Source organism: Dasypus novemcinctus, chromosome 28 (genome assembly GCF_030445035.2).
Source record: "Dasypus novemcinctus isolate mDasNov1 chromosome 28, mDasNov1.1.hap2, whole genome shotgun sequence".
In the NCBI taxonomy this organism is placed as follows: domain Eukaryota; kingdom Metazoa; phylum Chordata; class Mammalia; order Cingulata; family Dasypodidae; genus Dasypus; species Dasypus novemcinctus.
In genome coordinates, this window is record NC_080700.1 from 5,687,767 (window position 1) to 5,708,759 (window position 20,993).

The following is a 20,993-nucleotide window of genomic DNA, read 5'->3' on the forward strand; positions in this document are numbered from 1 at the left end:
GTCTCTCTGGGCAACTGCAGACACTTTCAGACAGCACAACCAGATTGTTGGGTGCCCATAGCTCCATCCCAACCTCCCCATAGGATAAGCATGGAGATGTGCTTCCTCATACCGTCTGGGCAACTGCAGGCACTTTTGGCCCCTGTAGACAGGACTGTTGGACACTGGTGGCTCCATCCCCAACACCCAATAGGATAGGAGAGGGCAGTGTTTCCTCAGCCTCTCTGGGCAGCTTGCAGCCACTTTTGGTCCACACATAATGGATTGCTGTGTGCCTTTGACTCCATCCCTGACCCTGAAAGTGGAGAAGGAACAGTACTGCCTCAGCCTCTCAGGAAAACTTCAGGCAATTTTGCTCCACATGAATAAGACTAGGCATTCTGGAGGGTCCATCCCCACTCCTGGCAGGGGAAGATGGGGATGGTGATACATTTTCTAACTGGGCAATGCAGTCAGTTTTTACCCAAATGGCTTAGTTTTCTGCCAACATCTGTGGCTCCATCCCTGCTCCAGGCAGGAGAGGAAGGGGCATAAAGCTTCATCAATCTCTCTGGGCAACTATAGATCATCTTGGCCTGCATGGCTTGGGTTACTGCACATGGCTGTGGATCATCCCGACCCCTGGAAGAGGAGAAAGGTGGTTGAAGATTCATCAGTTCCTTGGGCAAAACAGGCAGTTGCAGCTTCCACAGCTTACAGTACCAACTACAACCTCAGCTTCTTTGCACAACCAGCAAGGAAGAAAGGCCAAGAAAGAGACAAAAAAATAAGCTGAAGAATTTCATATGCTAAACATGAGCCACTACAAAGTTCCAAATTAAATTGATCCAAAGAGGGCATATAACATAAAGGCAATCAAATAGAAAGCCCTAGACTAAAGAGAGAAATTGTGCCCAGAATAAATACATCTAGTAAACCAGATACCAAGACACCAATAAAAAATTACAATCCATACCAAGTCAGGAAGACATGGCCCAGTCAAAGGAACAAGCTAAGCCTCCAGATGGCATAAAGGAGTTGGGACAATTAATCATAAATGTTCAAATGAATGTCCTTAATAAATTGAGCAAAAATGGTTAAACAGATTAAGGATATTAAGAAGACACTGGGTGAGGGCAAAGAAGAACTTGAAAGCATACATAGAAAAATAGTAGAATTCATGGAAATGAACAATAAATGAAATAAAAAAAATAAATTGAAGGCATATAACAGCAGATTTGAGTAAAAAAATATAAGATCAGTGAGCTGGAAGACATGACCATTGAAAGCAAACATACAAAAGAACAGATAAAGGAAAGAATGGAAAAAATCGAACCAGGTTGCAGGGAACTAAGTGACGGCTAAAGACATGCAAACATATGTGTCTTGGGTATTCCAGAAGGAAAAAAGAAGGGAAAGATGGCAGAAGGAATATTTAAAGAATTAATGGTAGATAATTTCCCAACCCTATTCAAAGACAAAGATATCTGTGCCCAAGAAGCACAACACACTCCTATCCAAATAAATCACATACTAATCAGAATGTCAAACATCAAAGACAGAGAGATGTGAAGACAATGCCTACAGGAGTTGCTGAGGGCAGGGAGACAGAAGAGGGGGTGTGATATGGGGCATTTTGGGGACTTGGAATTGTCCTGACTGATATTGCAAGGACAGATCCCAGACATCATAGGTCCTGCCAAAACCCACTGGATGGACTGGGGGAAAGTGTGAACTACAATGTAAACTATAATCGAATCTGTGTAGCAGTGCTCCAAATTGTACTCATCAAATGCAATAAATGTGCCACACTAATGAAAGAAGATTTTAATGTGGGAGGAGTGGGAGGTGTGAGGAGTGAGGTATATGGGAACCTGATTTTTTTTATGTAACATTTTGTTTAGTCTATGTATTTCTAAAAGATAATAAAAAATATAAGAAATAAAAAGTACATACTATTAAAAGAAAAAGAAAACAAAACAACTCGCCCATACTATCCTCTCCCCTCTGATTAACTTGCCCTTCCCTGGTTCCTGGGAAACACTAGGTGGAATTCACATGAACTAACAGGGTAAGACTTGACCACGACTCAGCAGTTTTTGACATTTTTTTCTTCTATTTCTACTTCCTCTGCTAAATAACAAGCTTTTCCATTTATCTCCAGTTTTGAGTGCTCCATTTTAGCAGTGATCCAAAATGGATTCATCAAGTGCAATGAATGTGCCACACTGATGAAGGATGTTGTTGATGTGGGAAGAGTGGGAGTGGTGGGGAGTGAGGTAGATGGGAACCTCTTATATTTTTTAATATAACATTTTGTGTGATCTATGAGTTTTTAAGTCAATACGAATTTTTCATTTTCAAAAAAAAAAAATCAAAACCACAAATAAAATTTGGAACTAAGAAAAAAGGGAGAGAGAGAAACTTGAGAGCAGCAAGGGTTTCCCCTGAAATCACATACAAGGGATACCTAATAAGATGAAGTGTGAACTTCTCATCAGAAGCCATGGAGACAAGAAGGCAGTGATATGAAAATTAAGATACTGCAAGAAGAAAACTGCCAGCCAAGAATGTTATAACTGGTAAGACTCCCTTTCAGAAATGAAGATCAGTTTAGAATACTCACAAATAAACAGAAACTGAGAGCGTTTGTAACCAAGAGATTGGTTATAAGGATACTAAAGGGAGTGCTACAGCCTGTAATGAAAAGGAGAGTAAGGCTTGTAAGAGAGTTTAGAAATGAAGATTATATCAGTAAAAGTAGTTAAAAGTGTAAAAAGAGTGCTGAGAATAAGATATGACAAAACAGAAAAGTCAAAATGGGTGAAGTGAGAATGGCCTTCACAGTAATAACATTGAGAGTTAACGGATTACATCCCCAATCAAAAGTCACAGACTGGTGGAATGGATAAGAAAATATGAGCCATCTATATACTGTGTACAAGAGACTCACCTTTGATCCAAGGATACAAATAGATTGAAAATCTGGAAAAACATATTCCATGCAAGCAGTAACAAACACAAAACAAAACAGAAACATAGCTGGAATAGCTATACTTATATAAGACAAAATAGACTGTTAAACAAAACTATTAGAGACAAGGAAGGGCATTATATATTAATAAAAGGGGCAATTCACCAGGAAGAAATAACTATTGTGAATATATGTGCACCTAACCAGGATGCCCCAAATTATGTGAGGCAAACACTGGTAAACCTGAAGGGAGAACTAGATGCTTCCACAATAAAAGTTGGAGACAATATGCCACTCTTATCATTGGATAGAACATCTGGGCAGAGGATCAATAAATAATCAGAAGGCTTGAATAATACGATAAACTAAACCTAATACACATATACAATATATTACACCCCAAAACAGGTTACATTTGTCTATATGTCTATTTTTATGCCACTACCTTGCTGTTTTTACCACTGTAGCTACGTAATATGATTTTATTTACATTTAAATTGTTTTTGAGCCATACAATATGTTACACAATATATTTATTTCAGAGTAATGCAATCATACAGTATTTGTCCTTTTCTGTCTGGCTTGCTTCACTCAACATAATGTCTTCCAGGTTCATCCATGTTATCATAGGCTTTACATCTTCATTACTTCTTACAGCTGCATAATATTCCATTGTGTGAATACAACAGTTTATCCATTCATTTGCTGATGAACACTGGGCTGTTTCCAACTTTGGCAATTGTAAATAATGCCACTATGAGTATCAGTGTGCAGATGTCTGTTCATGTCACTACTCTCAGTTCTTCTGGGTATATACCCAGTAGTGGTACTGCAGAGTCACATGGCAATTCTATATTCAACTTCTTTAGGAACTGCCAAACAGTGCTCCACAAGGGCTGTATCATTCTGCATTTCCACCTATAGTGAGTAAGTGTTCCTATGTCTCTACATCCTCTCCAACACTTGTAGCTCTCTTTTAATAGTGGCCATTCTGAAGGGTAGGAAATGATATCTCATTGTAGTTTTGATTTGCATTTCCCTAATCAATAGCAATATTGAGCATTTATTCCATTATGAGACTTTTTGTCATTTATATTTCTTCTTTGGACAAATGTTTATTTAAGTCTTTTGCCCATTTTTTAATTGGGTCACTTGTCTTTCTATTGTTGAGTTATAACATCTCTTTATATATCCTGGATATTATACCCTTATTGATATGTGATTTCCAAATATTTTCTACCATTGAGTTGGCTGCCTTTCTACCCTTTTGAGAAAGTCCTGTGAGATGTCAAAGCATTTATTTTGAAGATGCCCTATTTATCTATTTTTTTTCTTTTGTTGCATGTACTTTGGGTGTAAAGTTCAAGAAGCCACAACCTATTACAAGGTCTTGAAGGTGTTTCCATTTTTCTTCTAGTAGTTTTATGATCATAGCTTTTATGTTAGGTCTTCGATTCATTTTCTGTTGATTCTGGTATAGGCAGTGAGATAGGGGTTCTCTTTCATTCTTTTGGTTATATATATTCAGTTGTCCCAGCACCATTTGTTGAAGAGACTGTTGTGTCCCATTAAGATTAACTTGGTAGGTTTATCAAAATCCATTTGACTGTATAAGTGAGAGTTTATTTCTGGATTCTCAATTCTGTCCCACTGATTGATGTGTCTCTCTTTATGCCAGTACTATGCTGTTTTGACCACTGTAGCTTTGTAAGAAGTTTCAAGGTCAGACAGTGAAATACCTCCCATGTTGCTCTTTATTTTTAGAATGCTTTTGGCTATTCAGGTGCACTTTCACTTCCAAATGAATTTGTTAATTGCCTTTTAGGTTGGGATTTTGACTGGTATTGCATTGGATCTATAAATCAGTTTGGGTAAGACTGACATCTTCACAATATTTATTCTTTGAATGCATGAACACAGAATATCTTTTCATTTGTTTAGGTCTTTTTAAAATTTCTTTTAGTATTGTTTTGTTTTGTTTTGTTTTGTTTTTCTGCATATAGGTCCTGTACTTCTTTGGTTAAAATAATATCTGGATTTTTGGTCTTTTTATTGCTGTTGTAAATGGAATTTTCCCCCAATTTCCTCCTCAGATTGTTCAGCACAAGTATACAAAAACTTTACTGAGTTTTGTATGTTGATCTTGTGTCCTGCCACTTTGCTGAATTTATTTATAAGTTCAAGTAGCTTTTTTGTGGATGCTTCAGAAATTTCTATATACAGGGTAATGTCATCCACAATAAATGAGACTTTAACTTCCTCTCTTGCTATTTAGATCCCATTTTTTTTCTTGTCTAATTGCCCTATCTAGGACTTCTAGTACAACATTGAATAAAAATGGTGACAGTGGGCATCCTTGTCTTGTTCCCCATCTTAGAGGGAAAGCTTTCAAACTTTCCCCATTCAATACAATGATGGCTGTTGGTTTTTCATATATACCTTTTATCATATTGAGGAATTTTCCTTCTATTCCTAATGTTGGTAATGTTTTTATCAAAAAAGTATGCTACTTTCTGTCAAATGTCTTTTCTGTGTCAATTGAGATGATCATGTGGGTTTTTCCCTTCAATTTGTTAATGTGGTATATTACGTTGTTTGATTTTCTTATGTTGAACCAGACTTGCATACCAGGAATAAATCCTACTTGGTCGTGATGTTTTTGGGAGTTTTATTTTTTTAATGACTGATTCTATCTCTTGTGATTGGTTTGTTGAGATCATCAATTTCTTCTTTCATCAATGTAGGCTGCTTGTGTGTTTCTAGGAATTTGTCTATTTCCTCCAAATATTCCTTCTTGTTGGCGTATAGTTTTTCAAAGTATCTTCCAATGATAGTCTTTATTTCTGTAGTGTCAGTGCTGATTTCCCTTTTCTCATTTCTTATTTTGTGTATTTGCATCTTCTCTCTTTTTTCCTTTGTTAGCCAGCTAAGGATTTGTCAATTTTATTGATCTTCACAAGGAACCGGCTCTTTATTTTTTCTAGTGCTTTCTTATTTTTTATTTCATTTAGTTCTGCTCTGATCTTTGTTATTTCTTTCTTCTTCCTTTAGGGTTACTTTGTTGTTTTTGTTTTTGTTTTTTTTCCACTAATTCCTCCAAGTGTGCAGTTAGGTTTTCAATTTTAGCTCTTTCTTCTTTTAGGATGTTTAGCAGTTTGAAATGGTTATGAATTCCAAATATATATATTGGATTATGTTTGTAATCTTATCTCTACCTGGGCTTGATTGAGTTACCATTAGGGCTTTAATTTGGCCTTGTCATTAGGGTTTTGAGTCCCCACCCCTTTGTGGGTGGAGATTCACAGATAAAAGGCATGGCAAAGGATAGAGTTGTGGGCTTTTAATGTTGGAATTTTGATTTTTGAGTTTGATGCTGAAGACTTAAACTGGAGCCCTGACAATTCAGCACACAGGGGAAAGAGAAGCCAGGCCCAGGAAGGAAGGAACCTTGAAGCCAGAGTAAAGCAAATCCCAGGAACATAGGAACCCAGGAAGGCTGAACCCTTGCAGATGTTGTGAGCCATCTAGCTCCAAATAGACTTTTGTGAGGGAAGTAACTTATGCTTTATGGCCTGGTACCTATAGGATCCTACCCCAAATAAATACCCTTCATGAAAACCAACCAGGTTCTGGTATTTTGCATCAGCACCCCTTTGGCTGATTAATGCAGAATGTATTAATTTATGGCTAGGAATTTCCCTCTCAGTACAGCTTTTGCTGCTTCTCATAAGTTTTGGTATGTTGGGTTGTCATTGTCACTGGTCAAGGAAGTTACTGTTTCTTTTGAGAATTCTTCCTTGACCCATGGTCAAGAGTGTGTTGCTTACCATCCATATCTTTGTGCCTAATCTGGTTCTCTGGTCCTTGCAGATTTCTACCTTCTTTCCACTGTGGTCAGAGAAATTAGTTTGTATGATTTCAGTCTTTCTGAATTCATTGAGTCTTTCTCTGGGCCCTATCATGTTGTCTATCTTGGAGAATAATCTATGTGTGCTTGAAAAGAATGTATATCCTGCTGTATTTGGCTGTAATGTTCTGCATATGTCTTTTAGGTCCAGATCCTCTAATATATTATTCAAACTCTTTCTTTACTGATTCTCTGTTGAGATGTTCTGTCTAATGGTGATAATGGTGTATTAAAATTCTCCACTGTAATTGTAGAGGCATCTATTCCTCCACTTAGTTTTCCAATGTTTGCCTCACATATTTGGAGGCACCCTAGTTAGGTACATAAATGATTATGATTGTTCTTTATTCTTGAAAGATTACACTTTTCACTAATATGTAGTGTCCATCTTTGTCTCTCACAATAGTTTTGCATTTAAAGTCTATTTTGGCACCCACATCCCCATGAGAGTGTGGCCCAGGCCCCGCATCACACGGCAGGGCCTGGCTTCCTGCCGTGCAGCACAGCCTCCAACCCATGCTTGTCTTTTATGGCCATTGTGTGGCCCCAGTGCTGCCTTTGTTCCAGGCCCACTATGTGCCGGTGCCCCCTGGTGGACTGAGGGGGTGGTGGCTGGAAGTGGGAGGGGGACTGACCCAAGGGCTCATGCCACCCTTTGCTCACAGGTCTCCATGGTTGATGACATCACTGCCCTCGTGATCGACAATGGGTCCAGCATGTGCAAGGTAGGCTTTGCGGGTGAAAACATGCCCCGTTCCATGTTCCCGTCCATCGTGGGGCACCCCTGGCACCAGCGTGTCATGATGGGCATTGATCACAAGGACTCCTATGTGGGCAATGAAGCCCAGAGCAAGAGGGGCATCCTGACTCTCAGGTACCCCATCAAGCATGGCATTGTCACCAACTGGGATGACATGGTGAAGATCTGGCACCACACCTTCTACAATGAGCTGCATGTGGCACCTGAAGAGCACCCCGTGCTGTTGACTGAGGCGCCCCTGAACCCCAAGACCAACCGTGAGAACATGACACAGATCATGTTTGAGACCTTCAACATCCCTGCCATGTACGTGGCTATCCAGTCCGTTCTGTCCCTGTATGCCTCTGGCCGCACCACAGGCATTGTCATGGACTCTGGTGAAGGCGTCACCCACACGGTGCCCATCTATGAAGGCTATGCACTTCCCCATGCCATCATGCGCCTGGATCTGGCTGGCAGTAACCTGACTGACTACCTCATGAAGCTCCTCAGCGAGCGTGGCTACAGCTTCACCACCATGGCCGAGCGGGAGATTGTGCGTGACATCAAGGAGAAGCTTTGCTACATTACCCTGGACTTTGAGCAGGAGATGGCCACTGCTGCTTCTTCCTCCTCCCTGGAGAAGAGTTATGAGCTGCCTGATGGGCAGGTCATCACCATTGGCAACGAGCGGTTCCGCTGCCCTGAGGCCCTCTTCCAGCCCTCCTTCCTGGGCATGGATTCCTGTGGCATCCACGAATCTACTGTCAAATCCATCATGAAGTGTGACAAGGACTTCTACAAAGACCTCTACACCAGCATGGTGCTGTCCGGTGGAACCACCATGTACCCTGGCTTTGCTGAAAGAATGCAGAAGGAAATCATGTCGCTGATTCCCAGCACAATGAAGATCAAGATCATCAACCCCCCTGAGCGCAAGTACTCGGTTTGGTGTGGTGGTTCCATCCTGGCCTCGCTGTCCACCTTCAAACATATGTGGATCAGCGAGCAAGAGTATGATGAGTACGGCCCCTCCATTGTCCACAGAAAATGCTTCTAGGTGGACTGTTACTTAATTATGTCACACCCTTTCTTGACAAAACCTAACTTGTGCAGAATACCAGATGAGATTGGCATGGCTTTGTGTGTTTTTGTTGTTGTTGTTGTTGTTGTTGTTGTTGTTGGCACTTGACTCAGGATTTAAAAACCAGAATGGTGAAGGTGACAGCAGTAGGTTGGAGCAAATATCCCCAAAAGTTCTATAAATGTGGTTGAAGACATTGTACATTGTGGGCTTTTTTTTTTTTTTTTAAATACTCATTCCAAATACCTGAGATGCATTGTAACAGGATAGTCCTCATCTTCCCAAAAGCCACACATTTCTCCCTAGGGAGAAGTGCCTGGTCCTCACCTATGTCACACTTGGGAGGTGATAGCCTTGCTTTCATGTAAATAATGTGTCCTCCAAATTTTTTGAATTAAATCTTCCACCTTAATACTTGTTCTTTTATTTTGAGTGGCAAGCCATCATTACCCCCTTTTGGTCCCCTAACTTCAGATGTATGAAGCCTTTTGGTCCGCAGAGGGGGCCGAGGGGGCATGGTGGGTTAGATAAGAGGACATCAGAAGGATGTGATGTTCTGGAAGCCAAGCAGATGAGGTCTGTCCAGGAGGGGTGTGGATGGAGGTGGCTGTTGAGCTGGACCACAATGCTGGTGGCAAGACAGGTGGGTCAAAGTGTACCGTGAAAGGTGGGTGAATGGGGTCACAGAGTCAGCAACAGGAGCCTAGATCATTCTGAGAGGTTCTGTGGGTATGGGAAGAAGCATCTCAGGGGCAGCTGGAGGGGTGGAGGAGTCCAGAAACACTGATGTGTGAGATGGGAGATCTATAGATACCTCAACTAAGGGAATGACTGAGGAAAAGGAAGACTGATGGTCCTAAAAGGGTGGATTTTTGGGGAGGCCTGGGCAAGGCAGTGGTGGGGTCTGCCTGGGAGTCTTGTTTTCACCCTGAAGCAGGCTGGATGTGGGGCAAGGAGGAACTTTTTCCTTGGTTACTTTCCATCACTGAAATTAGTGTCAAGGTCTTTAGTGACAATGATCAGTGGGGACATGGGGGAGAGACTGAGGGGAAAGCAGGAGGGTGTAGGCATCATTAGGCAGAGGTACATGTGGCCTGGGTGCTGGGCATTCCCTGAGATGGTATTTGCTGGAGACTCATTGGTGGTTGTGCCTTTTATGAAGGGGATTGGGTAGCATGAGTGAGTGTGACCAGCTCAGTGTTGTGATGAGGGAGCAGGGCAGAGGGCTCAGGTGTGTGGGGCATGGACTCCCCCAGGACAGGGGGCTGTGTGGAGTGGGCATGGGGACAGGTAGTGAGCATGGTGGCAACACTGGTATCCAAGGGCTGCCAGTGCTTGCAGGCACATGGTCACCAATGAAGAGGTGGTGCCCAGGGTGTGGGGCTGGCATGGGATGGGGGTTGCTGTCACCGGCTGTGAGGGCTACTTCCCAGCCCTTCCCAATGGAGCCAGGCAATGAGGGTGCAGGGAAAGACTGGGGACCCTGCATGGGATGAACCATCTGAGAGTCATTTCCACAATGGGAATGACCATAGGAGGAGTCCCTAGCCTGCATCCCAGGGACCTGGGGATTGACTGCAGGGAAGCAGAGAGATGACAAGGGGAAGCAGCTGATGTGGCCAAGGGAGGGAGAGTGCTCTTGGGTGGAGTGATGCTGCATCCCCCAACCAGAGCAGGTCCTGTGAGGAAAAGAGAGGAGGGTGTTAGGTGTGTAGATGCTACTCCCAGCAGGCAATGGGTGAGGGAAGCTGGTGGAGGCCATTGCCTGAGATGACTAGTCCTGGATAGTGACAAGGAGTTCATCCCCAGGGAACAGCTCTGCCCAGAGGTGGAGAATCCCAGGAACCATTGACTGAGCTGAGAGTTTCCTACTATAGTAACCCCCATTCCACTCGAGGTCTCCCCTCTCTGGGTACCCCGACCCTATGTCCCCCCACTCTAGTTCCCCCCACTCCAGGTACCACAATTCCAGTTCCCCTTACTCTAGGTCCTCCTCACTCCAGGTTCCCTGAATCCAGGTCACAACTTCCCTTCCCAATCCTCTGCCTCTCCCAAGAGTGTTGTGGGGAAGGGTCTGTTCTTAAGTAAACAGAGTGGTGAGAGGAGCCCTCCTCCAGTAGAAGTTCCAGATACCTTGCTCTTTTGAGGAGGGTTATGGAAACTTCCTCCACTTATCTGAAGCCCAGGGCCTCCTGCAGTAAGTGAGGTGTGCAACCAGCATGGACTACCCTTGGGTCAATAGTGAAGGTCTGAGTTAAGGTCTGGGGACAGGTTGGCCACTAAAATAAGGGAGGCACGGTCCAGAGAGTAAAGGTACCTTGATGGGGTGATGTGCAGAGGGAAGGAGGAGCAGCAGTTGGGACTGTCAAGAACTAGCCTGGGAATTCCAATAACACCCACATCTGGTCAGCCAGAATGGAGAGAATGAGAAAGAGCAGATCATCAGGCCTGTGGAACAGACAGGCCCTGCCATCTGCCCTCAATAGTCTTGTAGGTGCTTGCTGCCCTTTTGGATTGCAGTTTGGCCATATAATGAACTCTTTTGATGTCCATAACCCACTCCTCTTTAACTTCACTCCTAGAAGTCCATCTTATAGGAAAGAGTTAAGTTGGGGAACACAGGCATTCTGTTTCAAAAGGGAGGCACTACCTAGGATGGAAATGCTTCAGTACACTCTAGTCCTCTTTGGATGGAATACATGGAAGGACTAGGTATATGAGTAAGGCCACAGGCAGATTACCAGGCAGCCTCAGGGTGGCAGAGTCAGTCGTCCCTTCTTTCTGTTACTGCTGTGAAAATGGGTTATGTGCACAGAGTGAAATATGTATAAACTAAGGAAAACTGCAAAAAGCCCGGGAATCCCACCAGCCAGTGCTTAGCTCTGGAAGTTCCAGATGAGTAAGTGCGGTCACCCCTCGGGCTGAAGTGTGGTTTGCTGGCCTGGCGAGGGGAGCGGCCGCGGTAGGCCTAATTCCGCTGCCCCCATAAAAGGGTGGTTGGTCGGGCCCACCGCCACCCCTGAAGGAAGCTCGGCATGGGCGCAGAGAGCCCTCGGGTCTCCCCTTCTCGGCAGCCATGCTTCCGCGGCCACCCCTCCTCCCAGATGGCACCACCCGATGCCTTGTGGGGCGGCACCCTTCTTCTTCCTTCTCCCTGCACAGGCGCAGGGCAGAAAATTCCAGTCTGCCCTTTTCCCCTCCCCCGACAGCAGCAACAGCCAGGCGTGGGCGGAGAAATCCAGTCTACCCTTTTCCCCTCCCCCGACAGCAGCAACAGCCAGGTGTGGGTGGAAAAATCCAGTCTGCCCTTTTCCCTCCCCCTGACAGCAGCAACAGCCAGGCGTGGGTGGGAAACTCAAGTCTGCCCTCCACCCCAGCAACAGCAGCCACCAATCCCTAAACCCTGCCCCTTCCCCCAGCAACAGCGACAGCCAATCCCTAACCACCACCCCTCCCCCATCTGGTACCGCCCACTGACCTTTCGCTGGCAACCAATCAGAACAGGGCGTGGCTTCGACCAATCAGCCTTCCCCAGCCCCTATAAAACTGTTGCCTCTCCCTCAGTAAAGTGGACTTGTGTTTACCTTGTCTCCGCGGTAGTTCTTCTGCCGTGCGCCCTCCAGTCCTGAGAGCCCCTGACAAGGGCCTGGCCTCCCTTGTCCCCAGTTCGTCGCCTGCTTCTCCGGGCGACCCCTTCGTCGCTGGCTTCGCCAGGTGACCCCGTCAGCTGAACCGCGCAACCCCTGTGAGACCGATCCCTCGTCTGCTGCCGGACCGACCCCTCGTCCCGAGCGGGACCGACCCCTCGTCCAGAGCTGGACCGACCCCTCGTCCGCAGCCAGACCCCACCTCTACCGACCGAGCAAGCCACCGCAAGGAAGAACCCATGCCTCCCAGGGGCAGAGTGCCCTTCTTGTCATAGATGGGTTGGTGCTTGAACATTGGAGAACAGCCTGCTGGGGGCACCTGCCAGGTGACCTTATGAAGGTGCCTCAACTAATAGGACATCAACACCTGCCATGTGGGGCCACTCTAGGGAGCACCTCACAAGCTCCTATGAAGGGAAGTGAGTCAAAGTTCACAGGATATGGTCTGGCCAGAGTCAAGAAGTGGCTCTGCTAAAAAGGGGCTTTGTTTTCATTTTGTACTTTTTTTCATTGCTGGATCAGGCCAGGTTGGGGCCCTCAGTGGCCTGAGCCAGTGTGGCCCAGGGGTGCAGAGGAGAGATTCAGAGACAGATGAGCTGTACAGGATGGCCCTGGACAGAAGTTTGGCCCTCAATTGGAGTTCCTTGAGGACTGTGTTCTTTGGGGGATTGGGAGGAAATTCTCATGGGCATCTAGCCCCTACCCCTGCCTTTACTTGAATGGGCTGTGTGGAGCTGGCCTGAGTATGGGAAGGGCATGGGGGTGCTGTGTGCACTGTGTGGTGCTGGAGGCTGGTACTATGGTGACTGTCCTTTGTGTTGTCAGAGTTGACCTGTGGCCCGAGAGGTGATGCAGAGCTTCCTGGTGCTGCTGTGGGAGAGCAGGGACTCTTGTGCCCAGCCTCAGAGCTGGTGACTCCCATGAGAAGGCTGTGCTAGGACCTGCCTGATGACCTTGCCCAGGTGGAGCCTTAGGTAGGGGTGCTGTTGGAGAGCCAGCTTCACCTGCCCCTGCTGGACACCAAAGGGTGTGGTTCTGATGTGTGCACACATGCCGGCCTGGCAGGAGCAGCACCATGCTACACACCAATTGCTGGAGGTAGGCCTGGGGCAGAGGGTGGGAGGGCAGAGGACAGTGTCATCAGTTCATTTGGGAGTTCTGAGGTCGCCTCTCTGAAGAGGTGCCCCCTGTATTGATACCTGAAGATAGGGCCAGCACACAAAGAGTTGGAAAGATCCAGCCAGTGCAGCTCCATTGGGGCAGGTGGGGAGGTTCTGTGAAGGGTCCTTGAAGTCACCAGGCAGCAAGGACATGGAGAGCTATGATCCCTGAGCCCTGACTATCACACACTGGGCAGGGTTCCTGCAGTCTTGAGGCCTCCTTGCTGCTTGTCTAGTGTCCTGAAGAGAACCCTGAATTCTCAGTGTCTCCAGAAGAAATTCTGATGTCTTCACCAAAATGGCCCCAATAACCATTGTGTTTGTGGTGGTAAAGGTCAGCACAGGCCATGGAAATGCTCATCGTGGTGGCTGATGTAGTTAAGTAAATGGTGGGCAGCATGCCTGTGCCAAGGCCATGCATCCTTGATTATCTGAAAAGTCCAGTAAGTGGAAGCAGGTGTTTCCAGGGTGAAGGTTCGGTGTGTTCTTCCTCATGCTCAGCCCAGAGTGCAGAGCCTGAGGCCAGCCTTGCTGGTGAGATAAAGTTCCTTCAAAGCAGATGGTAGCCAAGCCTCCAGAGCCATGCTCCTCTTCTCCCTGGGCATGTGGTCACAGGCCCATCCTTTGCTCTCTCTTTCCCTTGTGCCCCCACAGCAGGTGAGGTTCAGAGCTATGCCAAACTCATGGTGAGTTTGAGGGGATCCAAGGTATGTGGCCCTCTTGGGGGTGATATGAGCATGTCTCGAGACCCTGTGTGGTGACCCAGCTCGCACAGGGCCATACTGCCAGTGGGTGGCACTGATGATGCACTGGCCATTTTCCACCTTCACCACTTGATCCCTCAAGGGCTCTAGTAGGAGGTGGAAGTAGGATTCTCCCTAGACCCTCAGCCCCTGACTCAGGCATGTTTTCTTCCTGGAGGTTAGAAGCAAGGGTTCCAGTTCTCATAACATCCAGGCAGCCAGGACTAAGCCATGCTCTGTTCAGCAGGGTTGCTGCATACCGGGATGCAGGCAGGAGCTGGTGCAGCTCTGGATGATATCCACTAGGAGCTGGATAGGAAGAGGCTGGGTATTGCCATGCTGACCCCCATGCAGAGGGTCTGCTGCAGGAAGAGGTAGGCTGTGAACATGGGTTTGTGCTAACCTCATGCTCCCCCCCCCGGGGAGAGGTGTGAGCTGGGCATGGGGTTGTGATTATCCCACATGACTCCTCCAGGAAGAGGTAGGCTCTGGGTGTGGGTTTGTACTTATCCCACAGGGCTTCCCCATGGCCCAGGGGCTGAAGTCACAGAAATGAGGCAGGAGAACCACATACAGTAGCAACAGTTAAACTTACCAACAAGTGCCCCTTAGCTGGCATTTCCCCAGTACCCACCATGTGCCCTCACTGACTGACAATTGTCACCTGTTCTGTCAGTCAAGTTCTGGCTGCAAACACATGGCACATGAAGCAGGGTGGTTGTGGGCTGAGGGGCATTGGTTAGGGAAGATGTCACCTTGGGCTGGCATGGTGGTGGACCTTGCCATGTCAGGACCAGGGTGTGGGAGGGGCTTGGCATCCTGGAGGTGAGTCAGTAACTTTCCAGGTAGTGAGTAGACAGTGGGAGCCACTTAGAATTTGTGTGTGGGGGGTGTGGTGGTTTAGAACCTTAAAAAGTGTAAGAGGTATTCTCTCTTGGCCCATGGGAAAACAGGTCATAGACCATGTTTGGAACACAGAACCAGTTTTCCCTCCCCTCCTGGAGGATCAGAAGGAGGCTTCTGGTGCAGTGCTCCTTGCCAAACTGGCCAGAACTGGAGAATACTTTGAGAGGGAGGAAAGGCGTTCCATTTGATGTGTGTTGTGCAACATGGAGTGTAGACTGTTCAGGGTTGTTCAAAAGGCACTTGACTATTAAATCTTCAGCTGACAGCTATTCGTACGTCACTTTTTTCTTATGGAAATATCCAGTATACACAGATGTAGAAGGAATACCAGTGGGAACTGTCATACTGCTTCAAAAGCTGTCAGCTCTTAGCCAGTGTTATTCTGTTAGATTGTGTTCAACCCTGGTGTGGTGAGAGAGGGGGAGAGAGGATTGAGGGCTAACACTGCTTCTCTGACCTTCAGGGACTCATCCCTGGAATTTTCCAGACGGTGTGGGGTGAGGATGTATCAGCAGAGGGGGCTGAGAAGAAATATTGGCTGAGATAAGAGGACATCAGGAGGGCATGGTGTTCTGGAAGCCAAGAAGATGAGGTCTGTCCAGGGGGGATGTGGATGGTGGTGGCTGTTGAGCTGGACCACAATGCTGGTGGTGAGGCAGTTGGGTCAAAGTGTACCATGAAGAGTGGGGCATGGATGGAGAATGGGTCATGGAGTCATCAGCAGTAGCCTAGATTGTTCTGAGAGGTGCTGTGTGTTTGGAGAGAAGCATCATGGGGGCAGCTGGAGGGGTGGGAGTGTCCACATAGGTGGAGATGTGAGATGGGAGATCTACAGACACCTTAGCTAAGGGAATGACTCAGGAAAAGGAAGACTGGTGGTGCTAAAGGGGGTGGATGTCGGGGGAGGCCTGGGCAAGGCAGTGGCAGGGTCTGCCTGGGAATCTGGTTTTCAGCCTGGGGCATGCTGGGTATGGGGCAGGGAAGCACTTTTCGCTTGGTTACTTTCCATTACTGTGAAATAAGTGCCATGGTCCTTAGTGACAATGAACAGTGGGGGGCATGGGGAGAGACTCAGGGGAAAGGAGGAGGGTGAAGGTTATCTTTGAGGCAGAGGGTCAGGAAGCTTAGGTGCTTGGCATCCCCTGAGATGGTATTTGCTAGATACTCATTGGTGGTTGTGCCTGTCATGAATGGGATTGGGCAACATTAGTGAGTGTGAACAGGTCAGTGTTGTGATGAGGGAGCGGGGCAGAGAGGTCAGGTGTGTATGGGATGGACTCCCTCAGGCCAGGGGGCTGTGAGGAATGGGGCATGGGGTCAGGTGGTGAGCATGCGGACATCACTGAGATCCTAGACCCTCCAGTGCTTGCAGATACATGGAAGCCCACCAAGAGGCGGTGCCCAGGGAGTGGGGCTGGCATGGGATGGGGGCTGCAGTCACTGGCTGTGAGGGCTGCTTTCTGGTGCTGCCCACTGGAACCAGGCAACAAGGAGGGTGCAGGATGAGACTGGGGACCCTGCATGGGGTGAACCATCTGAGAGTCATTTACAAGGCAGGAGTGACCTAGGGAGGAGGCTCCAGCCGGGATCCCAGGGACCTTGGGGGGTGGCTGTAGGGAAGAAGGGAGATGACAAGGGGGAGGATCTGAGGTGTCCAGGGAAGGGGGAGTGCTCTGGGCTGGAGTGATTCTGTAGCTCCCAGTCAGAGCGGGTCCTGAGAGGAAAAGAGAGGTGGGTGGCAGGTGTGTAGGTGCTGCTCCCAGCAGTCAACAGGAGAGGTAAGGTGGTGGAGGCCATTGTCTCAGGGAATTAGTCCTGGAGAGTGACAGGGAGTTCAGCTCCAGGGAACAGCTCTGCCCAGAGGTGAAGAATCCCAGGAACCATTGACTGAGCTGAGCAGGCAGTCCACTCAGTTACCCCACTGAGTACCCCGCCCACTCCAGTTCCCTTCATTTGAGGACCCCCTCTCCAGTTTCTACAATTCCAGTTCCCCTCACTCCGGTTCCCCCTCACTCTATGTCCCCCTCTTCAGATCCCCCAATTCAGATCTCCTCATGCTAGTTCCCCCCACTCCAGGTCCTACCCATTCTGGGTCCTGCTAAATCCAGGTTCCTATCATCTGAGTCCCTCCCACTCAGCCTCCTGCCTTGGCTGAGATCCATCCACTGGATTCTGCTCACCCCAGGTTCCTATAATCTGGGTACCCTCTCTCTCAGGGTCCTGCCCTTTCGTGGTACACCCTCAGGGGCTCCCAGGAGAGCAGTGACTGTATAATTGACATTTTATCCATTGCCCACATGTACAGCAGCTCTTCCACAGAAAGGAGCTGAGTACCAAGCTTGTGTGGGTGTGTAGGCAGGTTCGGAGACCCCATGATAGAGCTGGGCTCAGGAGTGGACCCTTAGGGGTCAGGAGCCCTACTGTGGTCCTAGACTTGTGGTCCTCACTCGTGTCTGCAGGTGGCCAGCATCTCTTCCTGTGCAACTCTGAGTCTATGGGAGGCAGCTAGTCACACCTCCCCAGAATGAGGCCAGAGAGGTGAGGCAGGAGAGGGTAGCTGAAGGGTTGCGTCCTGGGGGACCTTTGAGGAGGAAGCAGATTTGGAGGTTCCTGTTCTCATTAGCTTCTTCCCTGCTGTCCTTGTCCAGACACTTCCTTCCCTCTTTACAAAATGTCTAAAGAGCTTGAACATCCCCAGAGAGGTTGACCAGAAGTTTCAGGATTTTACCTTGAATATGGGCTCCAGCACCAACAAGTTCCAAAGGGTGAGAGCAAAGGGTGGGGCTGCCTTCTCCAGTCTTTACCCTCCCTGGGCTTCTCTTCCCCAGATGTTCCCCTAGAAGCCTCCCCCCTAGAATGATCCCTCACAAGCTATTCCCAAGACACTCCTCACCCAGAGTGCTTCTCCAGCATGCTGACTCTGCCTACGGAGCTCCATGTTGACAGTCTGACCCCCAGGAAGTTCCTCCAAGCTGCATGTCCTCCAGGATGCTCCCCTTAGCATGCTCCCCACAGGCTGTTCTCCCCAAGGGTCTCCATCCAGGGATCTCCCCTCCATGGGCTGCCTCAGGTGCCCTGAGAGTTACTCCTCTACTGGATGCTAATTGTCCTAGGACAGGGCCTCTTGGCTAATGGGTATCCCTGCCCCAAATAAAGTCTGCACACATAGGAGCTTTGTTTAGTCACAGGGAGACAAAACATGGTAGTCCAGGTGGCTTCAACCCATGCACCTTAAGCATCTCCTGGGTGTAGGCCCTGAGCACTTACCCTGTGGGAAGATGGAGAAAAAGTAAGGGATCACCAGGGAGAGTGGCCCATGAGGAGGTGTGAGCCTAGTGAACAGGTGTCCTGCCTGTCAGGGGCCAGTGAGTGGCCACTGTGCTGGGGAAAAGAGAGAGTTGGAGGGGCAGGCATGCTTCAGTGGAGGAGGAGGCCACACTCCATCCTAGTTATTCCCTGAGCTCTGGTCCTTCTACCATAGAGAGAGAAGTCACAAGGTCAGGTGCAGATGCCCTGGGGGCTTAGCCAAACATGGGGAGACCCACAAATGAAGGTATGCCCCACTGGGATGGTTTTTCTGTAGACAGGGGAGTTACTTTGTCAATCTCATACACTGGGGTTTTTCAAATGGCCTCTGGACTCTATCTGGAGGGTGGTACCTTGGTAGCATAGGCTGTTCCCATGGATTCCCCACGGGTGTCTGCTCCATGTGGCAGGGGCTGTGCCTCTCACCTTGTCCAGATGGATGCTTTGTAGCAAACTTATGAATATGCAGTAGGGCAGCCCACCAGCTCCCCTAAATACTGCCTCTGTTGTTATTGGAGAGATGAGAGTAGACTCAGTCTGACTGGGTGAATTGTTATCCTGGTCAGGAACACCTGGCATTGGCGATGACCTTGATGGTTGAGCAGTATGCAACTGGTTTGCCAGATTCAGGGGCCACTGAAGATCTCTCCTGAGTTCATAGCAAGGCCTGCCAGGGCCATCAGGCAGCACCCAAGCTCATGCCCAGTTTGGGGACAGTCCTGTGCTTTCTGATGAGTGGTATGAAAGCCCAGGCTGCTCGTGGTTTGGGGGTGGGTGACTGGCTTCTGGCAAGCTTCACATTCACCCTGTGTCCTGGTTAGGCAGGAGCAGTGTACCATTTGCAGGTTCAGGGACTCTCCCTTGGGCAGGAGTTCACCATCAGGTGTTTTTTTTTTTTTTTAAAGATCTATTTATTTATTTCTCTCTTCTTCTCCCCTCCCCCCCCAGTTGTCTGTTCTCTGTGTCTATTTGCTGCGTCTTTCTTCTTTGTCCACTTCTGTTGTCAGCAGCACGGGAATCTGTGTTTCTTTTTGTTGTGTCTTGTTGTGTCAGCTCTCCATGTGGGCAGCGCCATTCTTGGGCAGGCTGCACCTTCTTTCACACTGGGTGGCTCTCCTTATGGGGTGCACTCCTTGCATGTGGGGTTCCCCTATGCGGGGGACATCCCTATGTGGCAGGGCACTCCTTGCGTGCATCAGCACTGCACATGGGCCAGCTCCACATGGGTCAAGGAGGACTGGGGTTTGAACTGCAGACCTCCCATGTGGTAGATGGGGACCCTAACCACTGGGCCAAGTCCGTTTCCCTACCATCAGGTGTTGAGTCAGTTTGTTATCAGGGAGTGAGAATGATGAAGCTGAGAATAACAACAGATTGAGCTTCAAGGCTCCTATGAGGCCAAGTATTTGCCAAGTCAGGCTGTGGCAGCCACTCTGTTTAGAGGTTAATATGCAGCCAGGGCCAGGAGTCAGGCAGCTGAAAGGACCATCATGTGGCCAGAGGAATGGAGCTGGTAAACCAAGTGTCATAGATTGGGGGTGTCCAGGATTCATAATTGTAGTTTGTTGGTTAAGACTGAAGAAAGACTGAGCAATAAAGGATGGTGAATTGAAGCAGTGGGGATGTCTTCTTCCAATCAGTGGATGCTCTTCCTTGCTTAGAAGACCTAACTATGTTGGGGAAAGGAGGAAGGGTATTAGAGCTCCTAGTCTCCCCTCCCTCTGACTCTGCCTTGTTTTCATCAGGAAGTCAGGGAAATGACCCTCTGTGGTACCCAGATGTCTCCCAAGGACTGTGGGTTCCACTGGCCCTGGTTCCAGAATTTCCTGGAGATGAGAACATCTTAAAGCCCCTGGCTCCCAGGTACTGTCATCTCCATGGCTAGCATGGCTAGCCACGTAAAGGTGACTACCTTTTCAGCCCTAGCCCTGCCCTCAGGACAAGAGAGTGAGGCTTGGAGACTGTAGTCCGTGGAGGCTGAGAACAGAGACAGCTGTACCCCAGGATGGAGGGAGCCCTCATGGCTGCAGATGAGGGCAGCTCCCTTCTGACAACAGGAGAAGCAGACTAAGAAAGAAGTATAATGTGCAACTGTCACTGTCATCTATTTCTGGTATTTCGTGCTTTCAAATGCTATTAGGTTAGTTAATTCACTCTATTCTGAGTCCCTCCTCTGTCCCAGATTCTGTTTCCAAGCACTGCCCGTGTCCTCTCCTCTTCCTTTCAAGAGTTCAAAGCCCTGAAACTATAATGAGGGTGCTTGTGGCCCATGTGGCTGACTGGGGCAGGAATGAACCCAAGCCAGGCCCCAGGCCCATCCTGGCCTGCCCTTGACTCTGTTGTAAATTTGTTCCTTCTTGTCCTTTAAATGTTCTGACATCAGAATGTCTCATGGCTTCCCAGCTGGTTCACTTCCAGGCCTGGCCCCACCATGCTCTGTGACCCTGGGCAGGTTCACCTGACCTCTCTGTGCCTCTGTTTTCCCACCTGTGAAATGAGTCTAGTGATGGGACTTGCCACGCCGAAAGGCTGCAGAGATTATCTGGGG

The 20,993-nt window shown here is 48.1% G+C and overlaps 1 protein-coding gene across 1 annotated transcript; it reads left to right on the forward strand.

The window, feature by feature from the left end:
* The first annotated feature begins 7,525 nt into the window (after window positions 1-7,525).
* On the forward strand, window positions 7,526-8,659 carry LOC101436490 (actin, cytoplasmic 1-like). The gene has a single exon (XM_004481976.2). It carries the CDS (start codon window positions 7,532-7,534, stop codon window positions 8,657-8,659), a length of 1,128 nt encoding a protein of 375 aa, XP_004482033.2. The 5' UTR covers window positions 7,526-7,531.
* The last annotated feature ends 12,334 nt before the right edge of the window (window positions 8,660-20,993 follow it).